Below are 24,210 nucleotides of genomic sequence, written 5' to 3'. Positions count from 1 at the left end.
TGCAGATAACCCGCTGAACCCCGTTAGTGATGGGGATCTGGGATTACAATTCTTCCCCGCAAACGAGGATTTCCCAGTTAGTGCAGGTCCACCGGAATTCCAGAATTAGGCCTAACCGGCATTCCAGAAAAAATTAAGCGTCCAAACCACAGGTGCTGTAGCTTGCTTAACAGCTGGGCTCTATGCTGAGTAGCACGCAGTTCTTACATAAACAGGCGGCAAAGCTTGGTTCACTGGTGGGCTACTCTGCTGAGTAGCAGACAGTGCTACAAGGCCCAAAAGGATTTTCTGGACAAGATGCGATAAAAAATAATTAGAAACACACACGGTGTAGCTCCTTGACAAGTGTACTACACAGCTTGCTACCACACACCGCTACTATGCCATGAAACAGTCTATTAACATTGAAAACCATTATTAATGTGAAAATGAAGTTACGCTTTCGGTGAACGAACCGTTCTCGAACGGAACCTCGAACAGCCGAATTTTAAGCAAAGTGTTCGAGCTCGACGAACGGCTCGAACACCGCCCAAAACAGCTGGAATTTTAACTTGGCGAACAGGTCGACTCGAACACCGCTCATCTCTAATCAGTAGGCAGACTCAGACTTTCTGCACACCAGTATACACTGTTGGGGTATTTTTCAATCTTCATATATATTTCAGTCTCAGTAAGACAGTCCAGACTCTCCACAAGAGGAAAAGAGATGGATACAAGTACAGACGGAAAGTCGACTGATTGCAGAAATTTTAGAATTACTAATCAAAAACTCCCGGGAGAATTCTCAGAGGCGATGCTGACTCTCAATTACTTTGTCTGTGGAGACAGCGAAAACAGTTCTTGTGAAGAAAGGTTTGCTGTATCACAGTACCGTGGAACTCATCACCGTTACTCATCTCCATCAAATTGTGATCACAGGGACATATATAGACATTGTCCTCACTGCCTATCCTGATCTGTCAGGTAACTTTGGAGTGCAAAAGACACAAGCCACAGGCCGTTGGCGATTCTATTGGATTGGCATGAGAGGACACATTTAAAAATGTGGGCAGGAATGTCACACGTCTGTGAGTCGATAAACCGTGAAAGCTGATGATAAACCACCACTGCATCTCATTGTGAGTTGACGTCTATGACAAATGGAAGCCATTGATCATCTGAATATAGAGCCCAGCAGGACAGGGCATAGCTACGTCTTAACCATCATCTATCATTTCACCAATTTTGTTTTGGCAGTCCCAGAGAAGCATTTAACAGGCCAGACTACACAGTGGTGGAGCAGGGAGAGGTAAGTATTGCAAGTGCTGGTGCCTTGAGCAAGCAGGGGGGGCCCACTCATGGGTGGCGGTACTGGCACAGGGCCCCTCATAGTATGCCGGTGTGTCTGACGGCGGGTGTGCACCCCCACCGTCAGAGACATTTGATTCTACTATGAGGGACCTTGTGCCAGTGCCGTTGCCAAAGAGTGTGCCCATCCACCTGTCCAGGGCAACGCCACTCGCACGGGTGCGTGTGCCAGGTAGTGACCCTGGCCCTGTGGAGTGAGGCAGCCCAGTTAGGCAGGTGGAAAAAATGGCATATGTTGATGTTGGACATTAAGCAGCTGCAAATGGAGTAATTGGAGAAGTCCGCGGAAGAGGAGGACAAAAGCAAGCCATTTTTCTGGCAACTTACGTGTCAGCAGGGGAGGGTGGGACAAAATACGTTGAAACCCATGCATGGTTCATTTTAATGAAGGTTAGATCATCAACATTTTGAGTCGACAGACGGGTCCTTTTTTCTGTCAGGATTGATCCAGCAGCACTGAAGACTCGTTCAGATAACACACTAGCAGCAGGGCAAGCGAGCTCCTGTAAGGCATATTGTGCCAATTCAGGCCAGGTGTCAAGTTTACTGGCCCAATAGTAAAAGGGGAATGACCGGTGAGGGAGAACATCGATATGGGAGGAGAAGTAGTTTGTTACCATAGTTGACAACTGCTGTCTCCTGTCACTTTCGATCGATGCAGTATTACCAGTCGTGTGAGCGGTACTTGAAAAATCAGTCCACAACATGGTCATAAAACCCCTGTGTCCAACGCCACTTCGGCTGTGTGCACCATGAACACCTCTTCCATGTTGCCCCCTATGGCTCATTGGAAAAACATCACCGCCGCTGTGTGCTGGGAATGCCTCAAACAAACGGTTTACCAGAGTTGCTTGTTTGTTAGCCAATATTAGCTCTAGGTACTCCTGTGGCATGATGTTTTGGAATTTGCCTTTATAACGTGGATCCAGGATGCTGGCCAACCAGTAGTCGGCATCGTTCATCATTTTGGCAATGCGGAGGTCCCTTTTTAGGATCTGCAAGGCATAATCAGACATGTAGGCCAATGTTCCAGGTGTCAATGATGTACTGTGAGTCCTGGGTGGAAGAGCACTTTCTGGCAAATCAACATCCCTCCAGTAACGCACAAACCCTGTACCTATCCTTGCCACGCCAACATTTTTTCTTGCCCCCTGAGAAGCATCCTCCTCCCCAAAATAATCATCCCCATCATCCTCCTCCTCTTCCTCCTCCACCTCGTCCACGAGACTTCCCTGAGCAGACAATGGCTGACTGTCATCAAGGCTTCCCTCCTCCCCTTCCTCCTCTGCTGCAGACGCCTGCTCCTTAATGTGTGTCAAAGTTTGCATGAGCAGACGCATAAGTGGGATGCTCATGCTTATGATGGTGTCGTCTGCGCTTACCAGCCGTGTGCATTCCTCAAAACACTGAAGGACTTTACAGAGGTCTTTCAGCTTCAACCACTGCACACCAGACAACTCCATGTCTGCCTGCAAACTGCCTGCCCGTGTATCCTCCCACAAATGAATTAGAGCCTGCCTCTGTTCGCACAGCCTCTGAACCATGTGCAGGGTGGAGTTCCACCTTGTTGCAATGTCGATAATTAGGCGGTGCTTGGGAAGGTGGAGAAATCGCTGCAGCTTCTGCATACGTCTGGAGTGTACGGGCGACCGGCGGATGTGCGAGCACAGTCTTCGCACCTTATGGAGCAGGGCTGTTAACTCCGGATAATTATTGAGGAAGCACTGCACAACCAGGTTCAAGGTGTGAGCCAGGCTAGGTATGTGTCTGAGTTTTGAAAGGGCTATGGCTGCCACAAAATTCCGGCCGTTATCACTAACTACCTTGCCTGCCTCAAGATGTAGACTGCCCAGCCATGACTCAGTTTGTTGCTGCAAGTAGTCGGCCAGTACCTCCGCGGTGTGTCTGTTGTCGCCTAAACACATCATCTTCAATACAGCCTGCTGACGCTTACCACTATCTGTTCGATAGTGGGACAACTCGTGTGCAACACTGGCAGCTGCGGATGGAGTGCTCGTGCGACTGCGCTCTGTGGATGAGCTTTTGCTTCTGGAGGAGGAGGAGGAGGGTCGAACGCCTACAGCCAACTGTTTCCTATACCGTGGGTTAGGCAGCACTGTCCCACCGCCACTGTCCCCTGTGGACCCTGCATCCACCACATTAACCCAGTGCGCAGTGATGGACACATAACGGCCCTGGCCATGCCTACTGGACCATGCATCAGTTGTGAGGTGCACCCTTCCACTCACTGATTGCTTGACTGCATGGACAATGCGGTCTTTCACATGCACGTGGAGGGTTGGGATGGCTTTTCGCGAAAAGAAGTGCCGACTGGGTAGGTCATAGCCTGGTACTGCGTAGGCCATGAGCTCGCAGAAAGCTTTGCTTTCAAACAACCAGTAGGGCATCATCTCTAACGAGATTAGTTTGGCAAAGTGGGCGTTCAAAGCCAGTGTACGTGGATGAGAGGATGAGTACTTTCTTGTCCTACTCAGAGTCTCTGGTAGGGTGAGCTGGACTTGAGAGCTGCATATGGTGGAACTAGCGGTGGACATGGCGGACTGAGAGAGGGTTGGTGATGGTGTTGGTGGTGTTGCTGATGGCCTAGATTCAGTCTTTTGTAGCAATAACATTGTGATTCCATGACTGCTTTGCCCTTGCGACGACACCTCGACATTTGCTGCTGGTGGTGTGCTAACCGGTTGGCTTACAGTGGGTAAAGCGATGTAGCATTGCTGACTACCTTTATTCGGAGCAGGTGCACATGTGGTACGTGAGGTTTGGTAGTCCATCCACACTTGCAAGTGCATGGTGGTTAAATGTCTAACCATGCAACTGGTATTCAAATTTCTCAGATTTTTTCCCTCGGCTAAAGGTCTTTGCGCACTTCTTACAGATAACTTTTGCCTGATCATTAGGATTTTGTTCAAAAAAGTGCCACACTGCACTCTTCCTACTATGGAAAACATTTTGAGACCTTGCACGCTGTGCTAATTTGACCGTCTGGCCAAGCTGTCCTGCAACTCTTTTGGTTTTTGTAACACATTTTTGGACTGCTACGGTCATGCCGGATAACAGCTGTTGCGATCTCGTTGCCTGCTGCGGATCCTCCTCCTCCTCTTCTGAGCTATTGGCAGCGGCACCCTCTTCCCCCAATGGATGCCAATCTGGGTCAACAACTGGGTCATCCATCACCTCCTCCTCAATTTCATGTGCACCTTCCTCTGTGTCACCGTGTAAGGTGGTATAGTATGCGGGAAGGGGCACCTGAGCTTCATCAGGGTCTGATTCTGTCTCAGTACACTGAGAGGACAATGTAGTGCTCTGAGTGAATGTACCAGCAGAAAAATCTAGCAGTGGCTGTGTATCAGTGCACTCCATGTCAGATTCATCTTGGACTGGGGAAATCACCATTTGACTTGCTAACCCAGGCATGGTATGTGAAAAGAGCTCCATGGAGTAATCGGTAGTGTGGCCTGCCACATCCTTCAATTTTGGTAGGGGTGAAGGACACAAGGAAAGGTGTTGCTCCTGACCAGGAGCCTCCACTGACAACTCAGTGCTTTTATTTTTTGAAACTTCAGAAGAGGAGGTGAGAGAGCTGGAGGCTGTGTCAGCAATGTAAGCCAAAACTTGTTCCTGAAGCTCCGGCTTTAAAAGTGGTTTACCTACTCCCAGAAAAGAGAGCCTTCGAGGCCTTGGGGAGCCACACGATGACGTAGGCTCAACACCTCCTGCCTTAGGTGCTATTGTGCTTTTGCCACTACCAACAGATGCAACACCACCACCACCATCTGGTCCAGCTGGCAACCCCCGCCCACTTCCATGGCGTCTTCCACCATACTTCCTCATTTTTGTGAAAATGTACCCAAAATACCACCAGCTATATGGTACTGTAAAGCAAGGTAGAAGGTGTATCTACTATTGGTGAGAATTTGAATCTCACTATAGATTTGAGGACGCAGAACTATTGTCTCAGGCCCAGGAGAGATTACACCTCAATGTAACAGGCTGAAATTGGATGGTGTATGACAAGGTGGAGGGTGTCTATAGGATTGGTGAGAATTTGAATCTCACTATAGATTTGAGGACGCAGAACTATTTTCTCAGGCCCAGTAGAGATTACACCTCAATGTAACAGGCTGAAATTGGATGGTGTATGACAAGGTAGAGGGTGTCTATAGGATTGGTGAGAGTTTGAATCTCACGACCTTTGACACTCTCAATGCTGGAATGAATGTGTCACATGGATTTATGTCTTTTTACATCAATTAAGGAATTTGCTCCTAAGACCTTGTGGGGGCATCACAACACATTAGGAGACCCCAATCAGAGGTCAATAAAACATCCAGACTCCTTATCTATGAACTGGTCCAATATTTGTTTCTCCCTCTCCCATAATCATAATTCTGCTTCACGTCACTTGTCTCATCTATTGCATTTTTTCTGTGCTGTATTGTGCATAAATATATGACTCTTCAGATTTTGTATTAGTCTATGCCTGATGAAGAGACCTGAGTAGTCTCGAAAGCTTGCAATGTGTAACCATCTTTTCAGTTAGCCATTAAAAGGTATCCACCACTGAGGACTCTCAATTCTGAATATTTTTTTATAGATTTGAGGACGCCCAGGCCCAGGAGAGATTACACCTCAATGTAACAGGCTGAAATTGGATGGTGTATGACAAGGTGGAGGGTGTCTATAGGATTGGTGAGAATTTGGATCTCACTAGAGATTTGAGGACACTGACAATGATGCTCTCAGTCCAAGTATGGACGCATAATAAAGTAACTTGGCACTCAACTGAATGATCCTTTTTGAAAATAAGTTTTTATTCTGGCAGTCACAAAGGACGTTTCGGCCTACAATTGGCCTTCATCAGTCTGCCGACTGCTGCAGATGATGAAGTTAAAAGTGGAGAATTATATAAGATCCTATCACAAGGCAGTGATTTTGGAGGTTACTGCAATGACCAACTGTCTATAACACGTGTAGTGCTCTGGTGAATCCGGGAGAAATTGGAACAGGCAATGGAGCTTAAGGTCTCTAGGGGCTTTATGCCTGTAAGAGTTTATGCCTGGTCGGTATGGGTTAATATCTGTTGATACTTGAACCAATTAATGTTAGAGAAAAATAAATTTCTTATAATCCTAAGAGGTTAATGCCTGAGGCGCTTTAACAGTCTTGTATCAGTGGCGTCCAGGGCTAGCAGCGGATACTGCGTCCAGGTCCATACGCCCAGGCACTACACCTGCACGTGTTCATGTAACCCGATCTACTGATACAAGACTGTTAAAGCGCCTCAGGCATTAACCTCATAGGATTATAAGAAATTTATTTTTCTCTAACATTAATTGGCTCAAGTATCAACAGATATTAACCCATACCCACCAGGCATAAACTCTTACAGGCATAAAGCCCCTAGAGACCTTAAGCTCCATTGCCTGTTCCAATTTCTCCCGGATTCACCAGAGCACTACACCTTTTATAGACAGTTGGTCATTGCAGTAACCTCCAAAATCACTGCCTTGTAATAGGATCTTATATAATTCTCCACTTTTAACTTCATCATCTGCAGCAGTCGGCAATTGTAGGCCGAAACGTCCTTTGTGACTGCCACAATAAAAACTTATTTTCAAAAAGGATCATTCAGTTGAGTGCCAAGTTACTTTATTATTCACTTGGGTCTGGGTAACCTACTTGTGCACCCTGTAGTAGTGACACGCTATACTTTACACAAGTATGGACGCAGGCAGCCTAATAACAGGACTGCTGCACACACAAAAGGGTGGAAAAATGAACGCTTGGTAACTGTGCAGAAAAGAGGAAGAAAAGTATTTTTGCTTTTAAAAAAGCAGTTTGCACAGCAGTGTGCAAACAGCAATGCAGCTATCAGGGAGCCTTATAAGGCAGCCTAATAACCAACAGAGCTGATGCACAAAAATAGAGCCTCCCCTGTCACTGCACACACAGTGTTGTGTTGTAAGTGGAAATCGCTAACAGCAGAAGCAGTTTTTTGGTTCTTCTTCCCTGCCTAACTCTCTCCCTTGTTCTGAATCAGCAGCAGCAACCTCTCCCTAATGCTAATATCGGCAGAAGAAAGAAGGCGGTCGGTGTTCACACCCTTTTATAGCCCCTGTGACGCCACACAAAGCCAGCCAATCACTTGCATGCCCTTCTCAAAGATGGTGGTGACCGATGCCTATGTCATCGCGTTGCCCACAGTGTGCGTCCTCCATCATTGGCTGAAAAAGGGCGCTGGAAGCATCTTTTGAAACGCGACTTTGGCGCTCTGGTCGCCGACCTCATGGCCGACCTCACGCTATGGTCGGGTTTCATTTCATGAAACCCGACTTCAGCGAAAGTCGCAGACTTTTGAATATCACCGACCCGTTTCGCTCAACTCTATAGAAAACAAATCTATGTTTTGCTACATAAATTTGCTACACACATCTGACCTCAGAATTATATAAATTCATGACAGTTGTAAAATTTAACATTTGTGCCCTTCCTGGTGCAGTATTTGCTCTCGGCCCTATATTTTTCCAGTTATTTCTACACATTGTATTGTGGCACATTTTTGCAGAGCCCACCGTCTTTTGCCATCCTTGAGACTTCAAATGCATTACTTCAAATGCTACTTACTGGCCACTACCTACCTACATTTTTCTTGTTAGTACACACTACAGTATCTAGCCCACTTCCTTTCTGCTGACTCTCACTTCACACTCTGTACTAGGCAATATTCCTAAAATAAAATGCCTCGCCACTCCATATAATCTAATGGTCCCAATCATACTCAAAAAATCAATGACCTTCCTCCCTAATCCAATTCCCATGTCTCCATAGGACACCAGAAAAGACAGAAAACAGTATTTACCACCTCCTACCACTTAATAATTAACATAATTGCAACTATTGTGACAAAGTCATAGGCAAAGTGCTGGAGGGGAGATATGTTTAACTGAGGCTATTAGCTTCAGTGATTTGAACCTAGAAATTTCCTCCAGTAAATTATGTGTTGTGAGGAGTTAATCAGCCATTTTTAGGGCTGGGTTTTTGTGAACAATCATAGAATGGGTGGGACGTTGTCCACATTATCTCCTACCCAGTCCAGGGTCTGGACTGGGGTTTAAATAGGAGACCTCCTGGGGTATTCAGGGTTCAGTGACTGGACAGGCTAACTCCAGGGAGGTGTGCATGTTTGTGCTAAAACCTTAACCTTGCCTTTTGCTAACCTTGAGTGAGTACAGGGTTGGACTGTCCCACCAGAGAATGGGAGAATTCTCTGGTGGGCCCAGCCTTCTCCTTCAGGAGAGATCATAGTACAAACCTTGCATCTGCTATGGGGCTCTTGAGTGTGGGAGAAATGTGGCCCTTCAGAATCAAATCCTCTGGTAGATCCAATGTACTTCAGTCTGACACTGGGAGTGGGTAGCTCCCCACAGCCTCAAGGACTGTGCTTTGTGCTACCACTTTATTTGTTTTCCTGTTTTTCTAAAAGGGCAGTGGTTATTTTTGCTTCACTTTGGTTTATACTACATGTAATAAACCAAATGAATAGCTTAAAGAGCCAATCTACCACACTATTAAAAGACAACAAGTTAATTAAATAAAAAACACCTAAAGATGTTTACAGCAGAAATGTGAGAAATATTTACTCTCATTGCTTCAATCAATAACATATTCGTTATAAACACAAAAATCAATGTTATGTATAGTGCCATCCCTTACTATATAACACCCTCTTTTGTTATGTATAGCACAGTCCTTTATTACATAGTATCCTGTTATGAATGGGTCACCGAGGAGAAAAAAGCAAAACAAGCTAAGTCACAAAAAACCAGAGAGGTTGGTAACTATGCAGATTGCAGATCCCTGATCTTACCATACAAGTAGCAGTAGCCATGGAGCGTGCCTACGATGTTCCTAGATGCCTCGTCACGGCCGGAGGACTAAATAAGCCTAAAGCAAGAAAAGGGAAAACTAACTGCCCCAGAGCAGACCCCAAAGAAATAGATAGCCCCCACACATGTATTGACAGTGAAACAAGATGAAGGCACACACACAGGCAGGAAAATAGGCTGAGCAAATGATGGGGCCCAAACTAACTAGGCAGGAAAGGAAAGGAAAGACACTGTCTGCAACCTGCAAAAAACCCTACAAAAATCATGTCCAACACTTCTGATAGCAAAATTAACCCTGAAGTCACTAGACTTCTCCCACTATATCAGCACTCTGAAATATTCTGATACAGAGCAAAAAGAGACCGAACTAGTATGGGACAAAAAGCCAATTGGCAAAATACTGATAAATAAGAGTGGAAATTCAGCACAGCCCCAGGGGGCTGGCTGATCACACAAAAAAACTGAATAGACCAACAAAATCAAGTGTGAACATTAGCAGAAAAACTTAGCTTTAGATGACTGGCACAGAGCTGAAAATCAAGAGCTGATAAGCCAGAAGGAATCACCAGCAACTGAATAGGGCGTCGGCTGTCTTAAATTCAATCTGAGACTCCTGAGATCCAATCGTCATCCTCATTCTCAGGTGGCAGATCTCCACCGATCAAATCAGCCTCTCTAACTCCTGTTACCACCAGAGAGGGAGTCTGGAAGGAGAACTCACAACTGGTGAACGAGAGAATTAACTCACAACAGTACCCCCCCTTGAGGAGGGGTCACCGAACCCTCATCCACGCCACCAGACCTATCAGGATGGGCCCGGTGAAAAGCACGAACCAATCTATTGGCATGAATGTCAGAAGCAGAGACCCAAGAATTATCCTCCTGGCCATAACCCTTCCATTTGACCAAATACTGGAGTCTCCGTCTCACCAAATGAGAATCCAATATTTTCTCTACCTCATATTCCACATTGCCTTCAACCAACACAGGGTCAGGAGGTGCTGCCATAGGAACAACCAACCTCTTCAACAGAGATTTGTGAAATACGTTATGGATCTTGAACGTAACTGGAAGAGCCAATCGAAACGAAACAGGATTAAGAATTTCCAAAATCTTATGAGGACCAATAAATCTTGGCTTAAATTTAGGAGATGTGTTATGAACGGGTAGCCGAGGAGGAAATAAAAAACAAACAAGCTAAGTCTCAGAAAACCAAAGAGGTTGGTAACTATGCAGACTGCAGACCCCTGATCCTAACACGCAACTAGCAGCAATCGTGGAGCGTTCCTACAGTGGTCCTAGATGCCTTGTCACAACCGGAGAACTAAATAAGCCTAAAAAAGGAAAAAACGAAAACTAACTGCCCCAGAGCAGACCCCAAAGGAGAGACAGCCCCCCACATGTATTGACGGTTAAACCAGATGAAAACACAAACAAAGGCAGGAAAATAGGCTGAGCAAACGATGGGGCCAAACTAACTAGAAAGGACAGGAAAGGAAAGAAACTGTCTGCAATCTGCCAATAAACCCTACAAAAATGTCCAACACAACTGATAGCAAAATTAGCCCTGAAGTCACTAGACTTCTCCCACTATATCAGCACTCTGAAATATTCTGAGACAGAGCAAAAAGAGACCAATCTAATAAGGGACAAAAAAAGACAATTTGGCAAATAAGTGTGGAAATTCAGCACAGCCCAGCCGGGCTGGCTGACCACACAAAAACTGAAATGACCAACAAGAGCAAGTGTGAACATTAGCAAAAAACAAACTTATCTTGAGAAGACTGGAATAGAGCGGAGTCCTAGACCTGAGAAGCAGACTGAATCACCAGCACTAGGATAGGGCGTCGGCTGTCTTATATCCATTCTGATCCTCCCGAGATCCATTCGTTATCTTCCTCACCAGGTGGCAGATCACTACCACTTAAGCCAACCTCTCTACCTCCTGTCACCACCAGAGAGCGAACGGAAGGGGAACTCTCAACTGGTGGAGCAGAAAATGAGCTCATAACAGTACCCCCCCTTGAGGAGGGATCACCGAACCCTCATCCATGCCACCAGGCTGATCAGGATGGGCCCGGTGAAAAGCACGAACCAATTTATTGGCATGAATATCAGAGGCAGAGACCCAAGAATTATCCTCCTGGCCATAACCCTTCCATTTGATCAAATACTGGAGTCTCCATCTAACCAAACGAGCATCCAATATTTTCTCTACCTCATATTCCATATTGCCTTTAACCAACACAGGGTCAGGAGGTGCCGCTACAGGAACTACTGGCTCAACAAACCTCTTCAACAGTGATTTGTGAAATACGTTATGGATTTTAAACGTAACTGGAAGAGCCAGTCGAAAAGAAACAGGATTAAGAATCTCCAAAATCCTATAAGGTCCAATAAATCTTGGCTTAAATTTTGGAGATGCAACCTTCATAGGAATATTCTTAGATGACAACCAAACCATATCACCCACTTTAAACCAGGGACCAATGGTCCTATGCCGGTTGTAAAAACGCTGGGCCTTTTCCTGAGAGAGTGACAATTTATCTACCACTTGGTCCCATATCTGCTGCATTCTAACAACCACAGTCCCCAGACCTGGGCAGGACGAAGATTCCACTTGCCCTGAAGAGAATCAAGGATGAAACCCAAAATTACAGAAAAAGGGTGACATCAAGGTGGCAGAACTAGATCTATTGTTCAGCGCAAATTCGGCCAAGGGCAAAAATGAGACCCAATCATCTTGATCAGCAGATGTAAAACATCTTAAATAAGACTCCAGGGTCTGATTTGTTCTCTCAGTCTGCCCATTGGTCTGGGGATGAAACGCGGAGGAGAAGGATAACTGAATTGCCAGATTGGAACAAAAGGCTTTGCAAAATCTGGAAACAAACTGGACCCCTCTATCGGACACTATGTTCTCAGGAATCCCGTGTGACCGAACCACCTGTTGTAAAAACAAGGGTACCAACTCAGCGGAAGATGGCAACTTTGGGAGTGGTACAAGATGGACCATCTTCGAAAATCTATCACAAATTACCCAGATAACAGTCATTCTCTGAGAGACAGGAAGATCAGAAATAAAATCCATTGAGATATGGGTCCATGGCCTCTTGGGCACCGGCAGGGGCATCAGCAACCCACTAGAACGAGAACAGGGTTTAGACCGAGAACAAGTCCCACAGGACTGTACAAAATTCCTGACATCACGAGATAAGGCAGGCCACCAAAACGACCGACTCACCAAATCTCTGGTACCAAAAATACCTGGATGACCAGCCAATGCGGAGCAATGGACTTCAGACATCACTCTCTTTCTCCACTGGTCCAGAACATACAATCTTCCCATAGGGCAATGCTCAGGTTTATCCTTCTGAAATTCCTCCAGGGCGCGTCTCAAATCGGGCGAAATGGCAGAAAGAACTACCCCCTCACCTAGGATAGTAGTAGGCTCAGTCACATTAAGAGAATCAGCAAAGAAACTCCTAGAAAGGGCATCTGCCTTAACATTCTTAGTGCCCGGAAGAAAAGAGATCACAACATTAAAACGCGTGAAAAACAAGGCCCATCTAGCCTGTCTAGGATTCTAGCATTTGGCCGACTCTTGGGAAATTTACACCCAGGCATCCACATTAGTCAGAATAGGATTTTCAGGTGTCATACAAAACGCCCAATCCTGGGGATCGCCGCGCAGCAAGGAGATGACAATTTTAACCTGCTGCGCAGAGCTTCCCGATGAGTTAGGCTTCAAGGCAAGAAATAATTTACAATTATTCTTAAAATTCAAAAATTTAGACCGATCCCCAAAAAACACATCAGGAGTAGGGATCTTGGGTTCAACAGCATGTGATTGAGCGAGATAGGTGGAAATTCCCTGCACTTCAGCAGCGAGCTGCTCTACACGATCAGACAATTGCTTAATCTCCATTAAGAAAAAAAAATCCTCCTACGGCCCCAGAGAAAGAGCAAAAAATGCATAAAAAAAAAAATTCTGACACTTTTTCTTCTTTTTTTTTGTCTCTCCTTCCTTCCTGCTTTTGAGTACCCTAGAATCTGCGGTATGGCTGGTGATTCTGTTAAGAATGGGTAGCCGAGGAGGAAATAAAAAACAAACAAGCTAAGTCTCAGAAAACCAAAGAGGTTGGTAACTATGCAGACTGCAGGCCCCTGATCCTAACACGCAACTAGCAGCAGTCGTGGAGCGTTCCTACGGTGGTCCTAGACGCCTCATCACAATCGGAGAATTAAATACGCCTAAAGCAGGAAAAGAGGAAAACTAACTGCCCTGATCCTAAGAAGGTGCTGGTGATCGCTGACTGGGTTCAGCCTCGAGATCTCAAGGGGCTCCAGTGCTTCTTAGGATTTGCGAACTATTACCAGAGATTCACTAAAGGTTTCTCACAAGTGGTTAAACCACTCACGGATCTTACCCGGAAGGGGGCTGATGTAAAAAATTGGTTTGTACTCGCTAAAGAGTCCTTCTCAGCTCTTAAGAAATGTTTCATGTCCGCCCCAGTGTTGGTCCAACCAGACCCGTCCAAACCATTCATTGTGGAGTTGGATGCTTCTCAAGTGGGGGTGGGGGCTGTGCTGTCCCAGGGTCCGGCCACCCTTACTAATCTCAAACCCTGTGCCTTCTTCTCCAAGAAGTTCTCTTCCGCCGAGAGAAACTATGATGTAGGAAATAGAGAACTTCTTGCGATCAAGCTGGGATTCGAAGAATGGAGGCACTTTTTGGAAGGGACGGCTCTCCCTATCACTGTTATCACGGATCACAAAAATTTGGCATACCTTGAATCTGCTAAGAGGCTTACTCTGAGACAAACCCGTTGGTCACTTTTTTTCACGATTTCAATTCTCCATTACTTTTCGACCAAAAATGTCCAAAAATGGTCCAAAAATGTTAAATCGGATGCCCTGTCCAGAAGTTTTGACTGGGTGTCTCCCCCCGAGCCGCCGTCCTCCATTCTTCCCCCAGGGGTGGTAGTGGCAGGGGTCTCTGAGTTAGATCAAGAAATCTTGAGTGCTCAGTTCCTAGCTCCGGCGACCAGGGGATAAATTTTGCTCCAGATTTATTGCGGCCTAGATTTCTGCAGTAGTTTCAGGAGTCTAGGCTGAGTACTCATCCCAGTATCACGGCCACTAGAGAGGCAGTAGCCAGGGTTTTTTGGTGGCCTTCACTGGGGTCCGATGTCAAGAAATTCATTTCTGCTTGTGGTTTGTGTGCCCATTCCAAAAGCTTGCATAATCGGCCGGCTGGGGAACTCATACCTTTATCGGTTCTTGATAGGCCATGGACTCATCTCTCCATGTACTTTATTACTGGTCTTCCACCTTCCAGGGGCAATACCATAATCTAGGTGGTGGTTGATAGGTTTTCAAAACAGGCCCACTTCATTCCCTTGGCAGCATTACCCTCAGCAGAAACATTGTCAAGGTTGTTTGTGCAGCATGTGGTCCGATTACATGGGGTACCTCTGAATGTGGTGTCTGACAGAGGTGTGCAGTTTGCGGCAAAATTTTGGAGGGCATTCTGTATGAAATTGGGCATCTCACTCTCCTTCTCATTGGCATATCACCCGGAGAGTAATGGTCAGACGGAACGCACCAATCAAACTCTCAGGAACAAATTCTCAGGTGTCTGACCTCCGCCAGACAGGAGGTTTGGTGTGATGCGTTACCGTTGGCAGAATTCGCTTTTAACAACCGGGTGAGTCAGTCCACCAACATGTTTCCATTCCTGATCAATTATGGATTTAATCCTCATTTTGGGGAGTTTTCACAGGTGGATTCCGGTTGTCCAGGGGCAGAGGGGTCCGTTTAACGGTTTAAAAACCTTTGGGCTGAAGTCCAGCGTAATATCTCTCAGGCCCAGGGGAGGTACAAATATTTTGCTGACAAAAAGAGAGCCCCAGGACACATGTTTCAGGTGGGGGAGAAGGCTTGGCTTTCCACACGTAACATCAACTTGAAGGTACCATCAGTTAAATTGAGACCAAAATTCATTGGTCCGTATGAGATTATGGAGATAGTCAACACAGTGGCATATAGGTTGCGTCTTCCAGCCTCCTTAAAAATATCCAATGTGTTCCATAAATCTCTGTTGAAACCCATGGGGTCTGTCAAGGAGGACCCCGAGTCTGTTGTTCCTCCAGTGTTGGTGGAGGGTCACTTGGAGTACGAGGTCAGACATATTGTGGACTCTCGGCGGGTGCGCTGCTCCTTGCAGTGCCTGGTCCACTGGAAGGGATATGGATCAGAGGATCGCTCATGGGTCCCTGCTCACTCTCTACATGCAGATCACCTGGTTCGGGCTTTCCATGCAAAATACCCGGGGAAGCCTGGGGGTCCAGAGGCCGCCCGTTGAGAGGGGGGTACTCTCATGATCCCAGTGCAGGTTTTGACCTGCACGTCAGGGGTTAATGTCTTGAGCCCAGTGCAGGCTTTGACCTGCATGCCTGGGGTTAATTATTGTGGCTTCTCTTTGGTTCAGGGAGAGCTTCTTATAGCCCTGGGAAACTCCAATGGCCGTCAGTTATACTTTTGCCTTTGGCCGAGTGTGTTGGCCCCTGTGTGCCTGTGCCTGTTGATTGTCTTCTAGCTTGCTTATATGGTTCTGACCCGGTTCTGTCCCCCATTGTGAGTTTGCCTGTTGATTCTGTACTGTATATCTGTTTCTCTGGTTTCTGACTTCTTGACTACGTCCTGACTATCCGTTCTGTCTTGCCCTTTGGTACTGTCATTCTATCTCGTGCTTTGACCCCGGCTTGATCTGTTTACGTCCATGTCTATGCCCCTTGGTAACTTTGTCCCATAGTTACCATTCTAGGAGTTTTCCTGCAGCTCCTAGCTCTCTGGAGTTTAGGCCACGCCCATAGCAGTCATGTGCTTTAGGTCCTGTTAGTCTGAAGCACGCATCTTCTCTGCTACTGCCCGCTCAACAGGTATCTTAGAGCACAGTTTGTCTTATTCAGGACAAGTGCACTGGCTCAGTGAGCAAGTGCAGTGCGGTGTTCCTGACAATCCTGACTGCTACATATGTGTTTCATCTTAGCAAGTATATATTTGGTATATAGTTATTTCAACTTACTCTGCTTGTCCCCTTATGTTGTGAGGTCAAGTAACTTTTCAAAGTGCTTTATGAGCCATGTAGTGCTGGACATTTGTTTATCTGACCACAACATTTATTGGGTCCTGCTGTCTCAGTTTTAGCTTGATTGATAATGAGGAGAAAAAAAACAAGATCTGAGAACTAGCCTGCTATATATTCAGACCTAGTTTGGGGGAGCATTTATGCAGGGGGCATTTATGCACATTTAATCAAAGTACATTTGATCAAAGTATGAGGCAGCAATAACATGGGAGTTAGACAGGGCAGGAGACAGGCAATCATTTATTTACATCTATTCCCTGTACATTTGGATTCCAACACATATTTACCAGATGCATTTGTATAATTTATATCCTGGCAGCTGCATTCACACACATCCACCGTTCTGGCATTAACTCTCTACACTCCATCCATATCGGCCCCTCACTCCTTTCCTCTCCTATATATAGCACTCACGCTCTTTTCACATTGTTAAATTGCACAGATCCAGTCAGTCCCACCATCCAACAAAAGAGACACTCCCACAAATCATTTAACCATCTACTCTTTCTATCCTCCTCCTAGTCTCGGAGACATTGCTCCCAACCCTGGTCCCCCATGTTATAGAAAGTCAAACCCCCAACTGCTACACTCAGAAACCCCTCTAATCTTATTAATATTCCCAGCATGCCATCTGTCTCTCTTAATTGTGCCATTTGGAATTCTCGCTCAGTGTGTAATAAACTCTCCCTCATCCATGACTTCTTCCTTTCAAATTCTCTTAACCTCCTGGCTCTTACTGAAACCTGGATCCAGCAGTCAGACACTACCGCTGCTGCTCTTTCATATGGGCATTACACTTTTCTTGTACTCCAAGATCAGACAAAAAAGCAGGTGGAGGCATGGGTCTGCTTCTATCATCCAAGTGTACCTTTCAGGTTATCCCTTAAGTACCCACACTTGTCTTCCCTTCTTTTGAGGTCCATGCTGTCAGACTCTACACCCCCTTCTCCATGCGAGTGGCGGAGGTGTATCGTCCTCCCAGCCCCTCCCATCATTTTCTGGATCATTTTGCCACTTGGCTTCCACATTTTCTCTCCTGTGACACCCCTACCCTCAGCAGGGGCGATTTCAACATCCCCATTGCTCTTCCCCTCTCCCCATCTGCTACCCACCTTTTATCTCTAACCTCCTTGTCTGGCCTTTCAGAGCTTACTAATTCTCCAACGCATGAAAATGGAAACTCCCTCGACTTGGTCTTCTCCCGGATTTGTGCAGTGGATGATTTCGCAAAATCTCCTCTCCCACTCTCTGACCACAACCTTCTTTCATTCTCTATCAAGAACTGCCAGGCCGCTCAGGTCACCCCCGCTGTCCATACTTATAGAAACATACAAGCCATTAACACTCAGAAACTTATGAAGAACTTGAAGTTTTCACTGGCCCCTATCTCCTCCCTCTCATGTCCTGATTCTGCACTGAAGCTTTACAATGAAACAAACACTTCAATGTGCCCTGGATGAATTTGCACCTCCTATATGGGTCGCCCTCCCAGGGATGTGGGGACTCGGTACCGGGCCGGTGTCAGGGGGAAAGGTGTCACAGCGGCGGTGACCCGGTCCATGGTCCTGGGCGCCCAAATCAATGGTGGTTTGTGATATAGTTTATGTGATAGTTCGTGACGCCACCTGTGGTGTTTGGCAAGCAAGATGTTAAGCCAACGCTGCGTGCAGATCCTCTGGGGCTGATGGTGTGTTGCAGCATAGGTGGTGTAGATCCCCACAGGTGAAGCTGTAACCCCAGGGCAGTGTAATGGCAATAGATGAGAATAGGCGCAGGTGGTGTGAGGACTGCTGGTACCCAGATGTAACGGTGCTGATGGTGTTAGCGCTCAAATGAATGGAAGACACCAGGGCTTGCAGTTCCAAAGCTTTACTCACAGTCCGTGGTCCACACTGGTGCCTGCCTCCGTGCCGTGTCCTCCGGGGCAGAGACTCAGTCAACCTCCCGGGCAAGTCAGAATTCTCCTCTCCAACACTCCGCCAACAGGTACCTCTCCTGAACGACTCCTCTATTGCACCTTAAGGTGTGAAGAGCTCCAGTACCGTAGTACTCTGGAGTTCCTCCTGTCAGATGTTCCTAACAACTCTACTTGTATGGCAGACAGCTGTAGCATCTCTCGGGGACTCCCTTCTCCTGAGTCCTGGCTCTCTATTCAGTTGCTGTTGTGCCCCAAGTTTTAGATGGAAGTAGTGCATTTACAGCCAACTACTCCACCGGTGTCTGCTGCAGAACCATAAGCGTCCATACAACCTCGGGGACTGGGCCCGGGCCTTGCGCTGAGAACCTCTAGGCAGGGTTCCTCTTCCGACCCACAACTCCTCTCTGTTCTCTCCACTCCTCTTTCCTGGGGAAGCTTAGGTTGCAGGTCTACGTCTTTTTCCTTCTGTTCCTCTCCTGTGCCAGCTGGCTCAGATCACTGAGGCAGCTGCAGCACTCCTTCTTCTCTCCCTCTTCTAGGGATCTCCTTCCTCTCGGACCCGTCCTCAGACTCTGACTGACTGTCCAGACTGATCTGTAATATCCGACAGGATATTATCTCCCAATCACCTCATGCCATGCACTGTCCTCCCTCCCCCACTGAATCTAACTCACTCTTTGATTTTGAACCAGTCACAGAAGAAGTAAGCAGACTCCTTGCATCTTCTCGCCCAACCACTTGCACCAGTGACCCATTTTCGTCACATCTCCTCCAGTCCCTTTCCCCTGATGTCACCACTCACCTAACTAAAATATTTAACCTCTCTCTTTTCTGGTATCTTTCCCTCCTCATTTAAGCATGCCATCATACATCCACTACTTAAGAAAACATCCCTCGACCAAAACTGTGCTGCTAATTATAGACCTGTCTATAATCTTCCCTTCATTTCTAAACTCCTGGAACGCCTGGTCCACTCCCGTCTGATCTGCTATCTCTCTGATAACTCTCTTCTCGACCCTCTCCAATCCGGTTTCCGCACTTTACACTCTACTGATGCTGCCCTCACTAAAGTCTCTAATGATCTATTAACAGCTAAATCTAATGGTCACTACTCCATGCTAATTCTCTTTGATCTTTCTGCAGCATTCGACACGGTGGATCATCAGCTCCTCCTCACTATGCTCCGCTCCATCGGCATCAAGGACACTGTTCTCTCCTGGTTTTCCTCCTATCTCTCTGACCGCTCCTTTACTGTTTCTTTTGCTGGCTCCTCCTCCTCTCATCTTCCACTTACTGTTGGGGTTCCTCGAGGATAGGTTCTAGGCCCCCTCCTCTTCTTTTTGTACACTGCCCCTATTGGTCAAACAATCAGTAGATTTGGTTTCCAGTACCATCTCCATGCTGATGACACCCAATTATACGCTTCCTCTCCTGACATCACGCCTGGATTTTTAGAAAACACCAGCGATTGTCTAAGCGCTGTGTCTAACATCATGTCCTCACTACATCTGAAAATGAACCTGTCAAAGACTGAACTCCTTGTGTTTACTCCCTCTACTAATGTACCTATACCCAATACTGCAATTTCTGTGTGTGGTTCCACTATTAATCCTCAGCAATATGCCCACTGTCTTGGGGTTATACTTGACTTCGAACTTTCATTCACCCCCCACATCTGATCACTGGCTCGCTCTTGTTATCTGCACCTCAAAAACATTTCTAGAATTCGACCTTTTCTTACCTTTGACTCCGTAAAAACTCTTACTGCTTCTCTTATTCATTCTCGTCTGGACTATTGTAACTGTCTTCTAATCGGTCTCCCTCTTACCAAACTTTCCCCCCTCCAATCTAGCTTGAATGCGGCAGCCAGGATCATATTCCTCGCCAGTTGTTACACTGATGCCTCTACCTTGTGCCAGTCCTTACACTGGCTACCGATTCACTCCAGAATCCAATACAAACTTATTACCCTCACCCACAAAGCACTCCATGGCTCAGCACCACCCTACATCTCCTCCCTCATTTCAGTCTACCACCCTACATGTGCCCTCCATTCTGCTGATGACCTGAGCTTAGCATCCCCAATAATCAGAACCTCCCACTCCCGTCTCCAAGACTTTACACGTGCTGCGCAAATTCTTTGGAATGCACTTCCCAGGTCAATACGATTAGTCCCCAATCCCTACAATTTTAAGCGTGCCCTGAAAACGCATTTATTCAGATTGGCCTACTGCCTCAACACATTAACCTAACTGTCCCTGTGTGGTACAGTCAAAAGTTTTACCATAACCAGGTTCCCCGTATCATGTTCCCACATGCTTTATGCGTATATCAGCCCTCTGTGTCTGTACTGTTACACACTTAACATTATGGCTTATCCAAACAATCAGGGCAATTGTTACCACCCACCTTTCGTGTCTACCTTTTTTCCTCATAGATTGTAAGCTTGCGAACAGGGCCCTCATTCCTCTTGGTATCTGTTATGATCTAAGTGATTATTGTTATGCTGTAATGTCTTTCGTCTGTACAAGTACCCTCTGAAATGTAAAGTGCTGCGGAATATGTCGGCGCTATAGAAATAAAATTTATTATTATATATAGTGAAAAAATAAGTCCAACTACAACTTTAATCTCTTACCATAATTCTCTAATTCTGCTCTGGTAATAAGCAGGGATTTAAATGAACAATATGCAAGTTATTCTGAATCCATAAACCTATGTATCAATCTGCTCAGCTCCTCCTGCTCTATAACATACAGATGAGAATTCATTCTATGTGACGGATTCCCTTTAGTAAACAGTCCCTGGTTGCTATTTTACAGAAATAAATTAAACATATCTAACAAGACATTAGTATTTATTATTTTAGATATATGTGCTCAAATTGCAATGTAAAATTAATTGCTGATACTTTTCATTTCAAGAGCCTTACCTCTAACTCATTCTTTAAGAACTCTTGTGACTCGGCTTTTGACAAATAACAAAGAAAAAACATGTCAGCTCAACGTGTATATATGGAAACTTTATGTTTTAGCAGAAAGTTTCCATGGCACACATGACATATCTGTTGTACATACCTGCAGGGAGGCTGAGACCGAACAGTACAAAGAGTGTGATGATCTTCATGCTGCAGATAGTGGAGCTCGAAGAATGAATAACACGGATCATTACAATTCTTTTAAAGAACTTTAAAATGGGCGACAATCCTAAACAAACAGGATGGCATTGTGCACATTGGAAACTGTCCTAGACAAAGATAACTTTAACATGAGAAATATTTAAATCAAGTTTCTTGGTTAGTTAAGACATTTACAACGTGCCAACTGTCATGATCCAGGACGGGGTTTCACTTTGGCCCGTCCTGGTCAGACTGGGGGTTAATTGTTCTGCCTCTCTCTGGCAGAGGGTGGCTATTTAATGCTCACTGGACCTAGGTCCGGTGTCAGTTATACTCCTGCCCTCGGCTGAGTTAGTTGACCTCTTGTGTACCTGTGCCTTGTGCCTGATAACTTGTTGCTTGTTTGGTTTTGATCTGGTTTCTGTCCCTGTTACGAGTTCTGCCTGTCCCTCTTGTACCCCAACACCCTCTCATGTATGACCTCTGCTTGTCTGACCTGCTTTTTCCTCTCCTCTATTACAGTATTCCTGCAGTAGGTACATTGCATCATTTGCAGTAGTATGATGCTAAGCCCCGCCCCCTGCAGTCACATGATCATAGGTCCTGGTACTCCTTACTATTTTACGTGCCTTAGGTCCTGTCTGCTTAAACCTTCACTACCGTATCAGCCCCCGTGCTCTCCCACAGTGTGGGTAAGTCACCCTGCTCAGCCGTGGCAGTTGCCGACGCTGATAGGATCCTGACATTATAACTGACCGTTACCATTTTTTTTTTCTCTGCTCCCCTTCTCCTGTGTGTGTGATGGATCCTATGCACGCTCTTTCTGAGCAGGTAAAGCACCTGACTCAGATGTCTCAGAGACTCCTGGGGGAACAACTAGCCCTGGCTCAGTCTCAGCAGCTGATCGCTGACTCTGTGCAGGGGGTTTTATCATCAGGGGCTCGGGAGGTTACAGTAATTTCCACTGAATCTCCGGTTAAGTTACCGGATACTTTTTCTGGAGATAGAGGGGAATTCAAAGTGTTAAAGGAGGGCTGTAAGCTTTTTTTTTTTTCATTGAGACCACACTCTTCGGGGGATGAAAGTCAGAGAGTAGGGGTCATTATGTCTCTGCTAAGGGGAGCTCCCCAGGCTTGGGCTTTCTCCCTTCCTACCACTGCCCCTGAGCGTATGACTGTGGATGCATTTTTTGAGGCCTTGGGGCATATTTATGATGAGCCTGTGATGGTGATGAGTGTGTGTCAGGGGAAGCTGTTATGATTGAGTCACCATAGGAGGCAAAAACAAAAATGCTAGCTAAGTCCAGAAAACCAGAGAGGTTGGCAGCTATCAGATTGCAGACCCCTGATCCTATCACAACAACTAACAGTAGCCATGGGGGGTTCCTACGATGCCCTAGACACCTCGATCACAGCCAGAGAATTAAATAGGCCTAAAGAAAGAAAGGGGAAATCTAAACTGCCCCAGAGCAGACCCCAAAGCAATAGGCAGCCCCCAACATATAATGACTGTGAAGCAAGATGAAAACACTAACACAGACAGAAAGGTAGACTGAGCAAAGACGGGGCCCAAAACTACCTAGATAGGAAAGGACAGGAAGGCTGCTGTCTGCAATCCGTGAAAAACCCGATGAAAATAAGAGCCAACAGACTGACAGTGAAAAAGGCCCTGAAGACGCTAGGCTTCAAAAAAGCTATGTCAGTACTCAGGAATATTCTGAAGACAGAGCAACAGGCAAAAGGAGATTCAGCACATCCCAGCAGGGAATGGAAGAATCCAGAAAAGCAAGGAAAACAAACACAAGACATAAATGCAAACAGGCAAAGCAGAAACTTAGCTTTAGGGAAGCAGGAATCAGACTGGAGTCCTAGAAGTCCACAGAGAAATCACCCGCAGGGCAGAAGGGCGTCGGCAGCCTTATATCCAGTCAGTGACTCCACTCAGCCAGTCATCCTCATTAGACTCAGGTGCCTGATAATCAGGCTCATTACCTTCCTTTACCAGAATAGGGAGTTCCCCAGACCTCAGTGACGAAGGGGAAAATGAACTCACAACAGGAAGCACTCAGCCAAGTGGTTCTGCTCAGAGTTCAGATGCTGGGCTGCTGAGGTCTGCTGGAATGATGCCACCCTCCAGGGTTTGTTCCGTAGAGGCCTGTCTGAACATCTAAAAGATGCCTTGGCTCTCCGCCTGATTCCCTGGAGGAGGCTATGACACAAGCCGTCCGAATGGATCGCAGGCTACGGGCCAGGGGAGTAATGCAGGTTGAAACCCCATTATTTTCTCAAGAAAAGGGAGCCAGTCTTACATTGGAAACCATGGAGATGAGAATCATCGACTTCAAGGAGAAAGGAAAGAGACAACGGCGCTTGGGAAAGTGCTGGTTTTTCTGTGGGGATTCCGGACATTGGAAAAAGGATTGCCCTTCTTGTCCACCAACCTGCTAGCGACTGAGCCCGGGTGATTGTCGTGGAGGTCACCCAGGCTCTCAGGTACCCTTTTCTCCATTTTCTAAAAGTTGTTACAAGTGGAACTTTGTTGTGGTAGTGTCTCCACAACCACTTCTGCTTTCGTGGATTGTGGATCGTCGTTGAACTTTATTGACTCTGACTTGGTGTCCAGGTATAAGTTAGGGACAGTTAGGTTGGAGACTCCTATTCACATTGTTGCCATTGACAAAACACCACTGGCTAAGAATGATGTCATATTTCGTACAGAGTTTCTCCTTAAAGTGAGTTCCTTGCACCAGGAACATATTTCATGTTTT

The 24,210-nt window shown here is 46.2% G+C and overlaps 1 protein-coding gene across 1 annotated transcript in view; it reads right to left on the bottom strand.

The window, feature by feature from the left end:
• LOC141085796 (keratin, type II cytoskeletal 6A-like) overlaps positions 1-21,482 on the bottom strand; it is a 70,274-nt gene extending 48,792 nt beyond the window's left edge. Inside the window, exons 1-2 of the mRNA XM_073571364.1 lie at positions 21,403-21,482; positions 21,258-21,292 (exon numbers count right to left, since the gene is read on the bottom strand). Coding sequence (XP_073427465.1) covers positions 21,258-21,292; positions 21,403-21,451 — 84 coding nt within the window. The 5' untranslated portion in view covers positions 21,452-21,482. The remainder of the gene's footprint in view (positions 1-21,257; positions 21,293-21,402) is intronic.
• Between the last annotated feature and the right edge of the window lie 2,728 nt (positions 21,483-24,210).

Source organism: Dendrobates tinctorius, unplaced genomic scaffold, assembly GCF_039654945.1.
Source record: "Dendrobates tinctorius isolate UK_male_01 unplaced genomic scaffold, ASM3965494v1 ptg000029l, whole genome shotgun sequence".
Lineage (NCBI taxonomy): Eukaryota > Metazoa > Chordata > Amphibia > Anura > Dendrobatidae > Dendrobates > Dendrobates tinctorius.
This window is presented reverse-complemented; position numbering and strand designations above follow the sequence as displayed.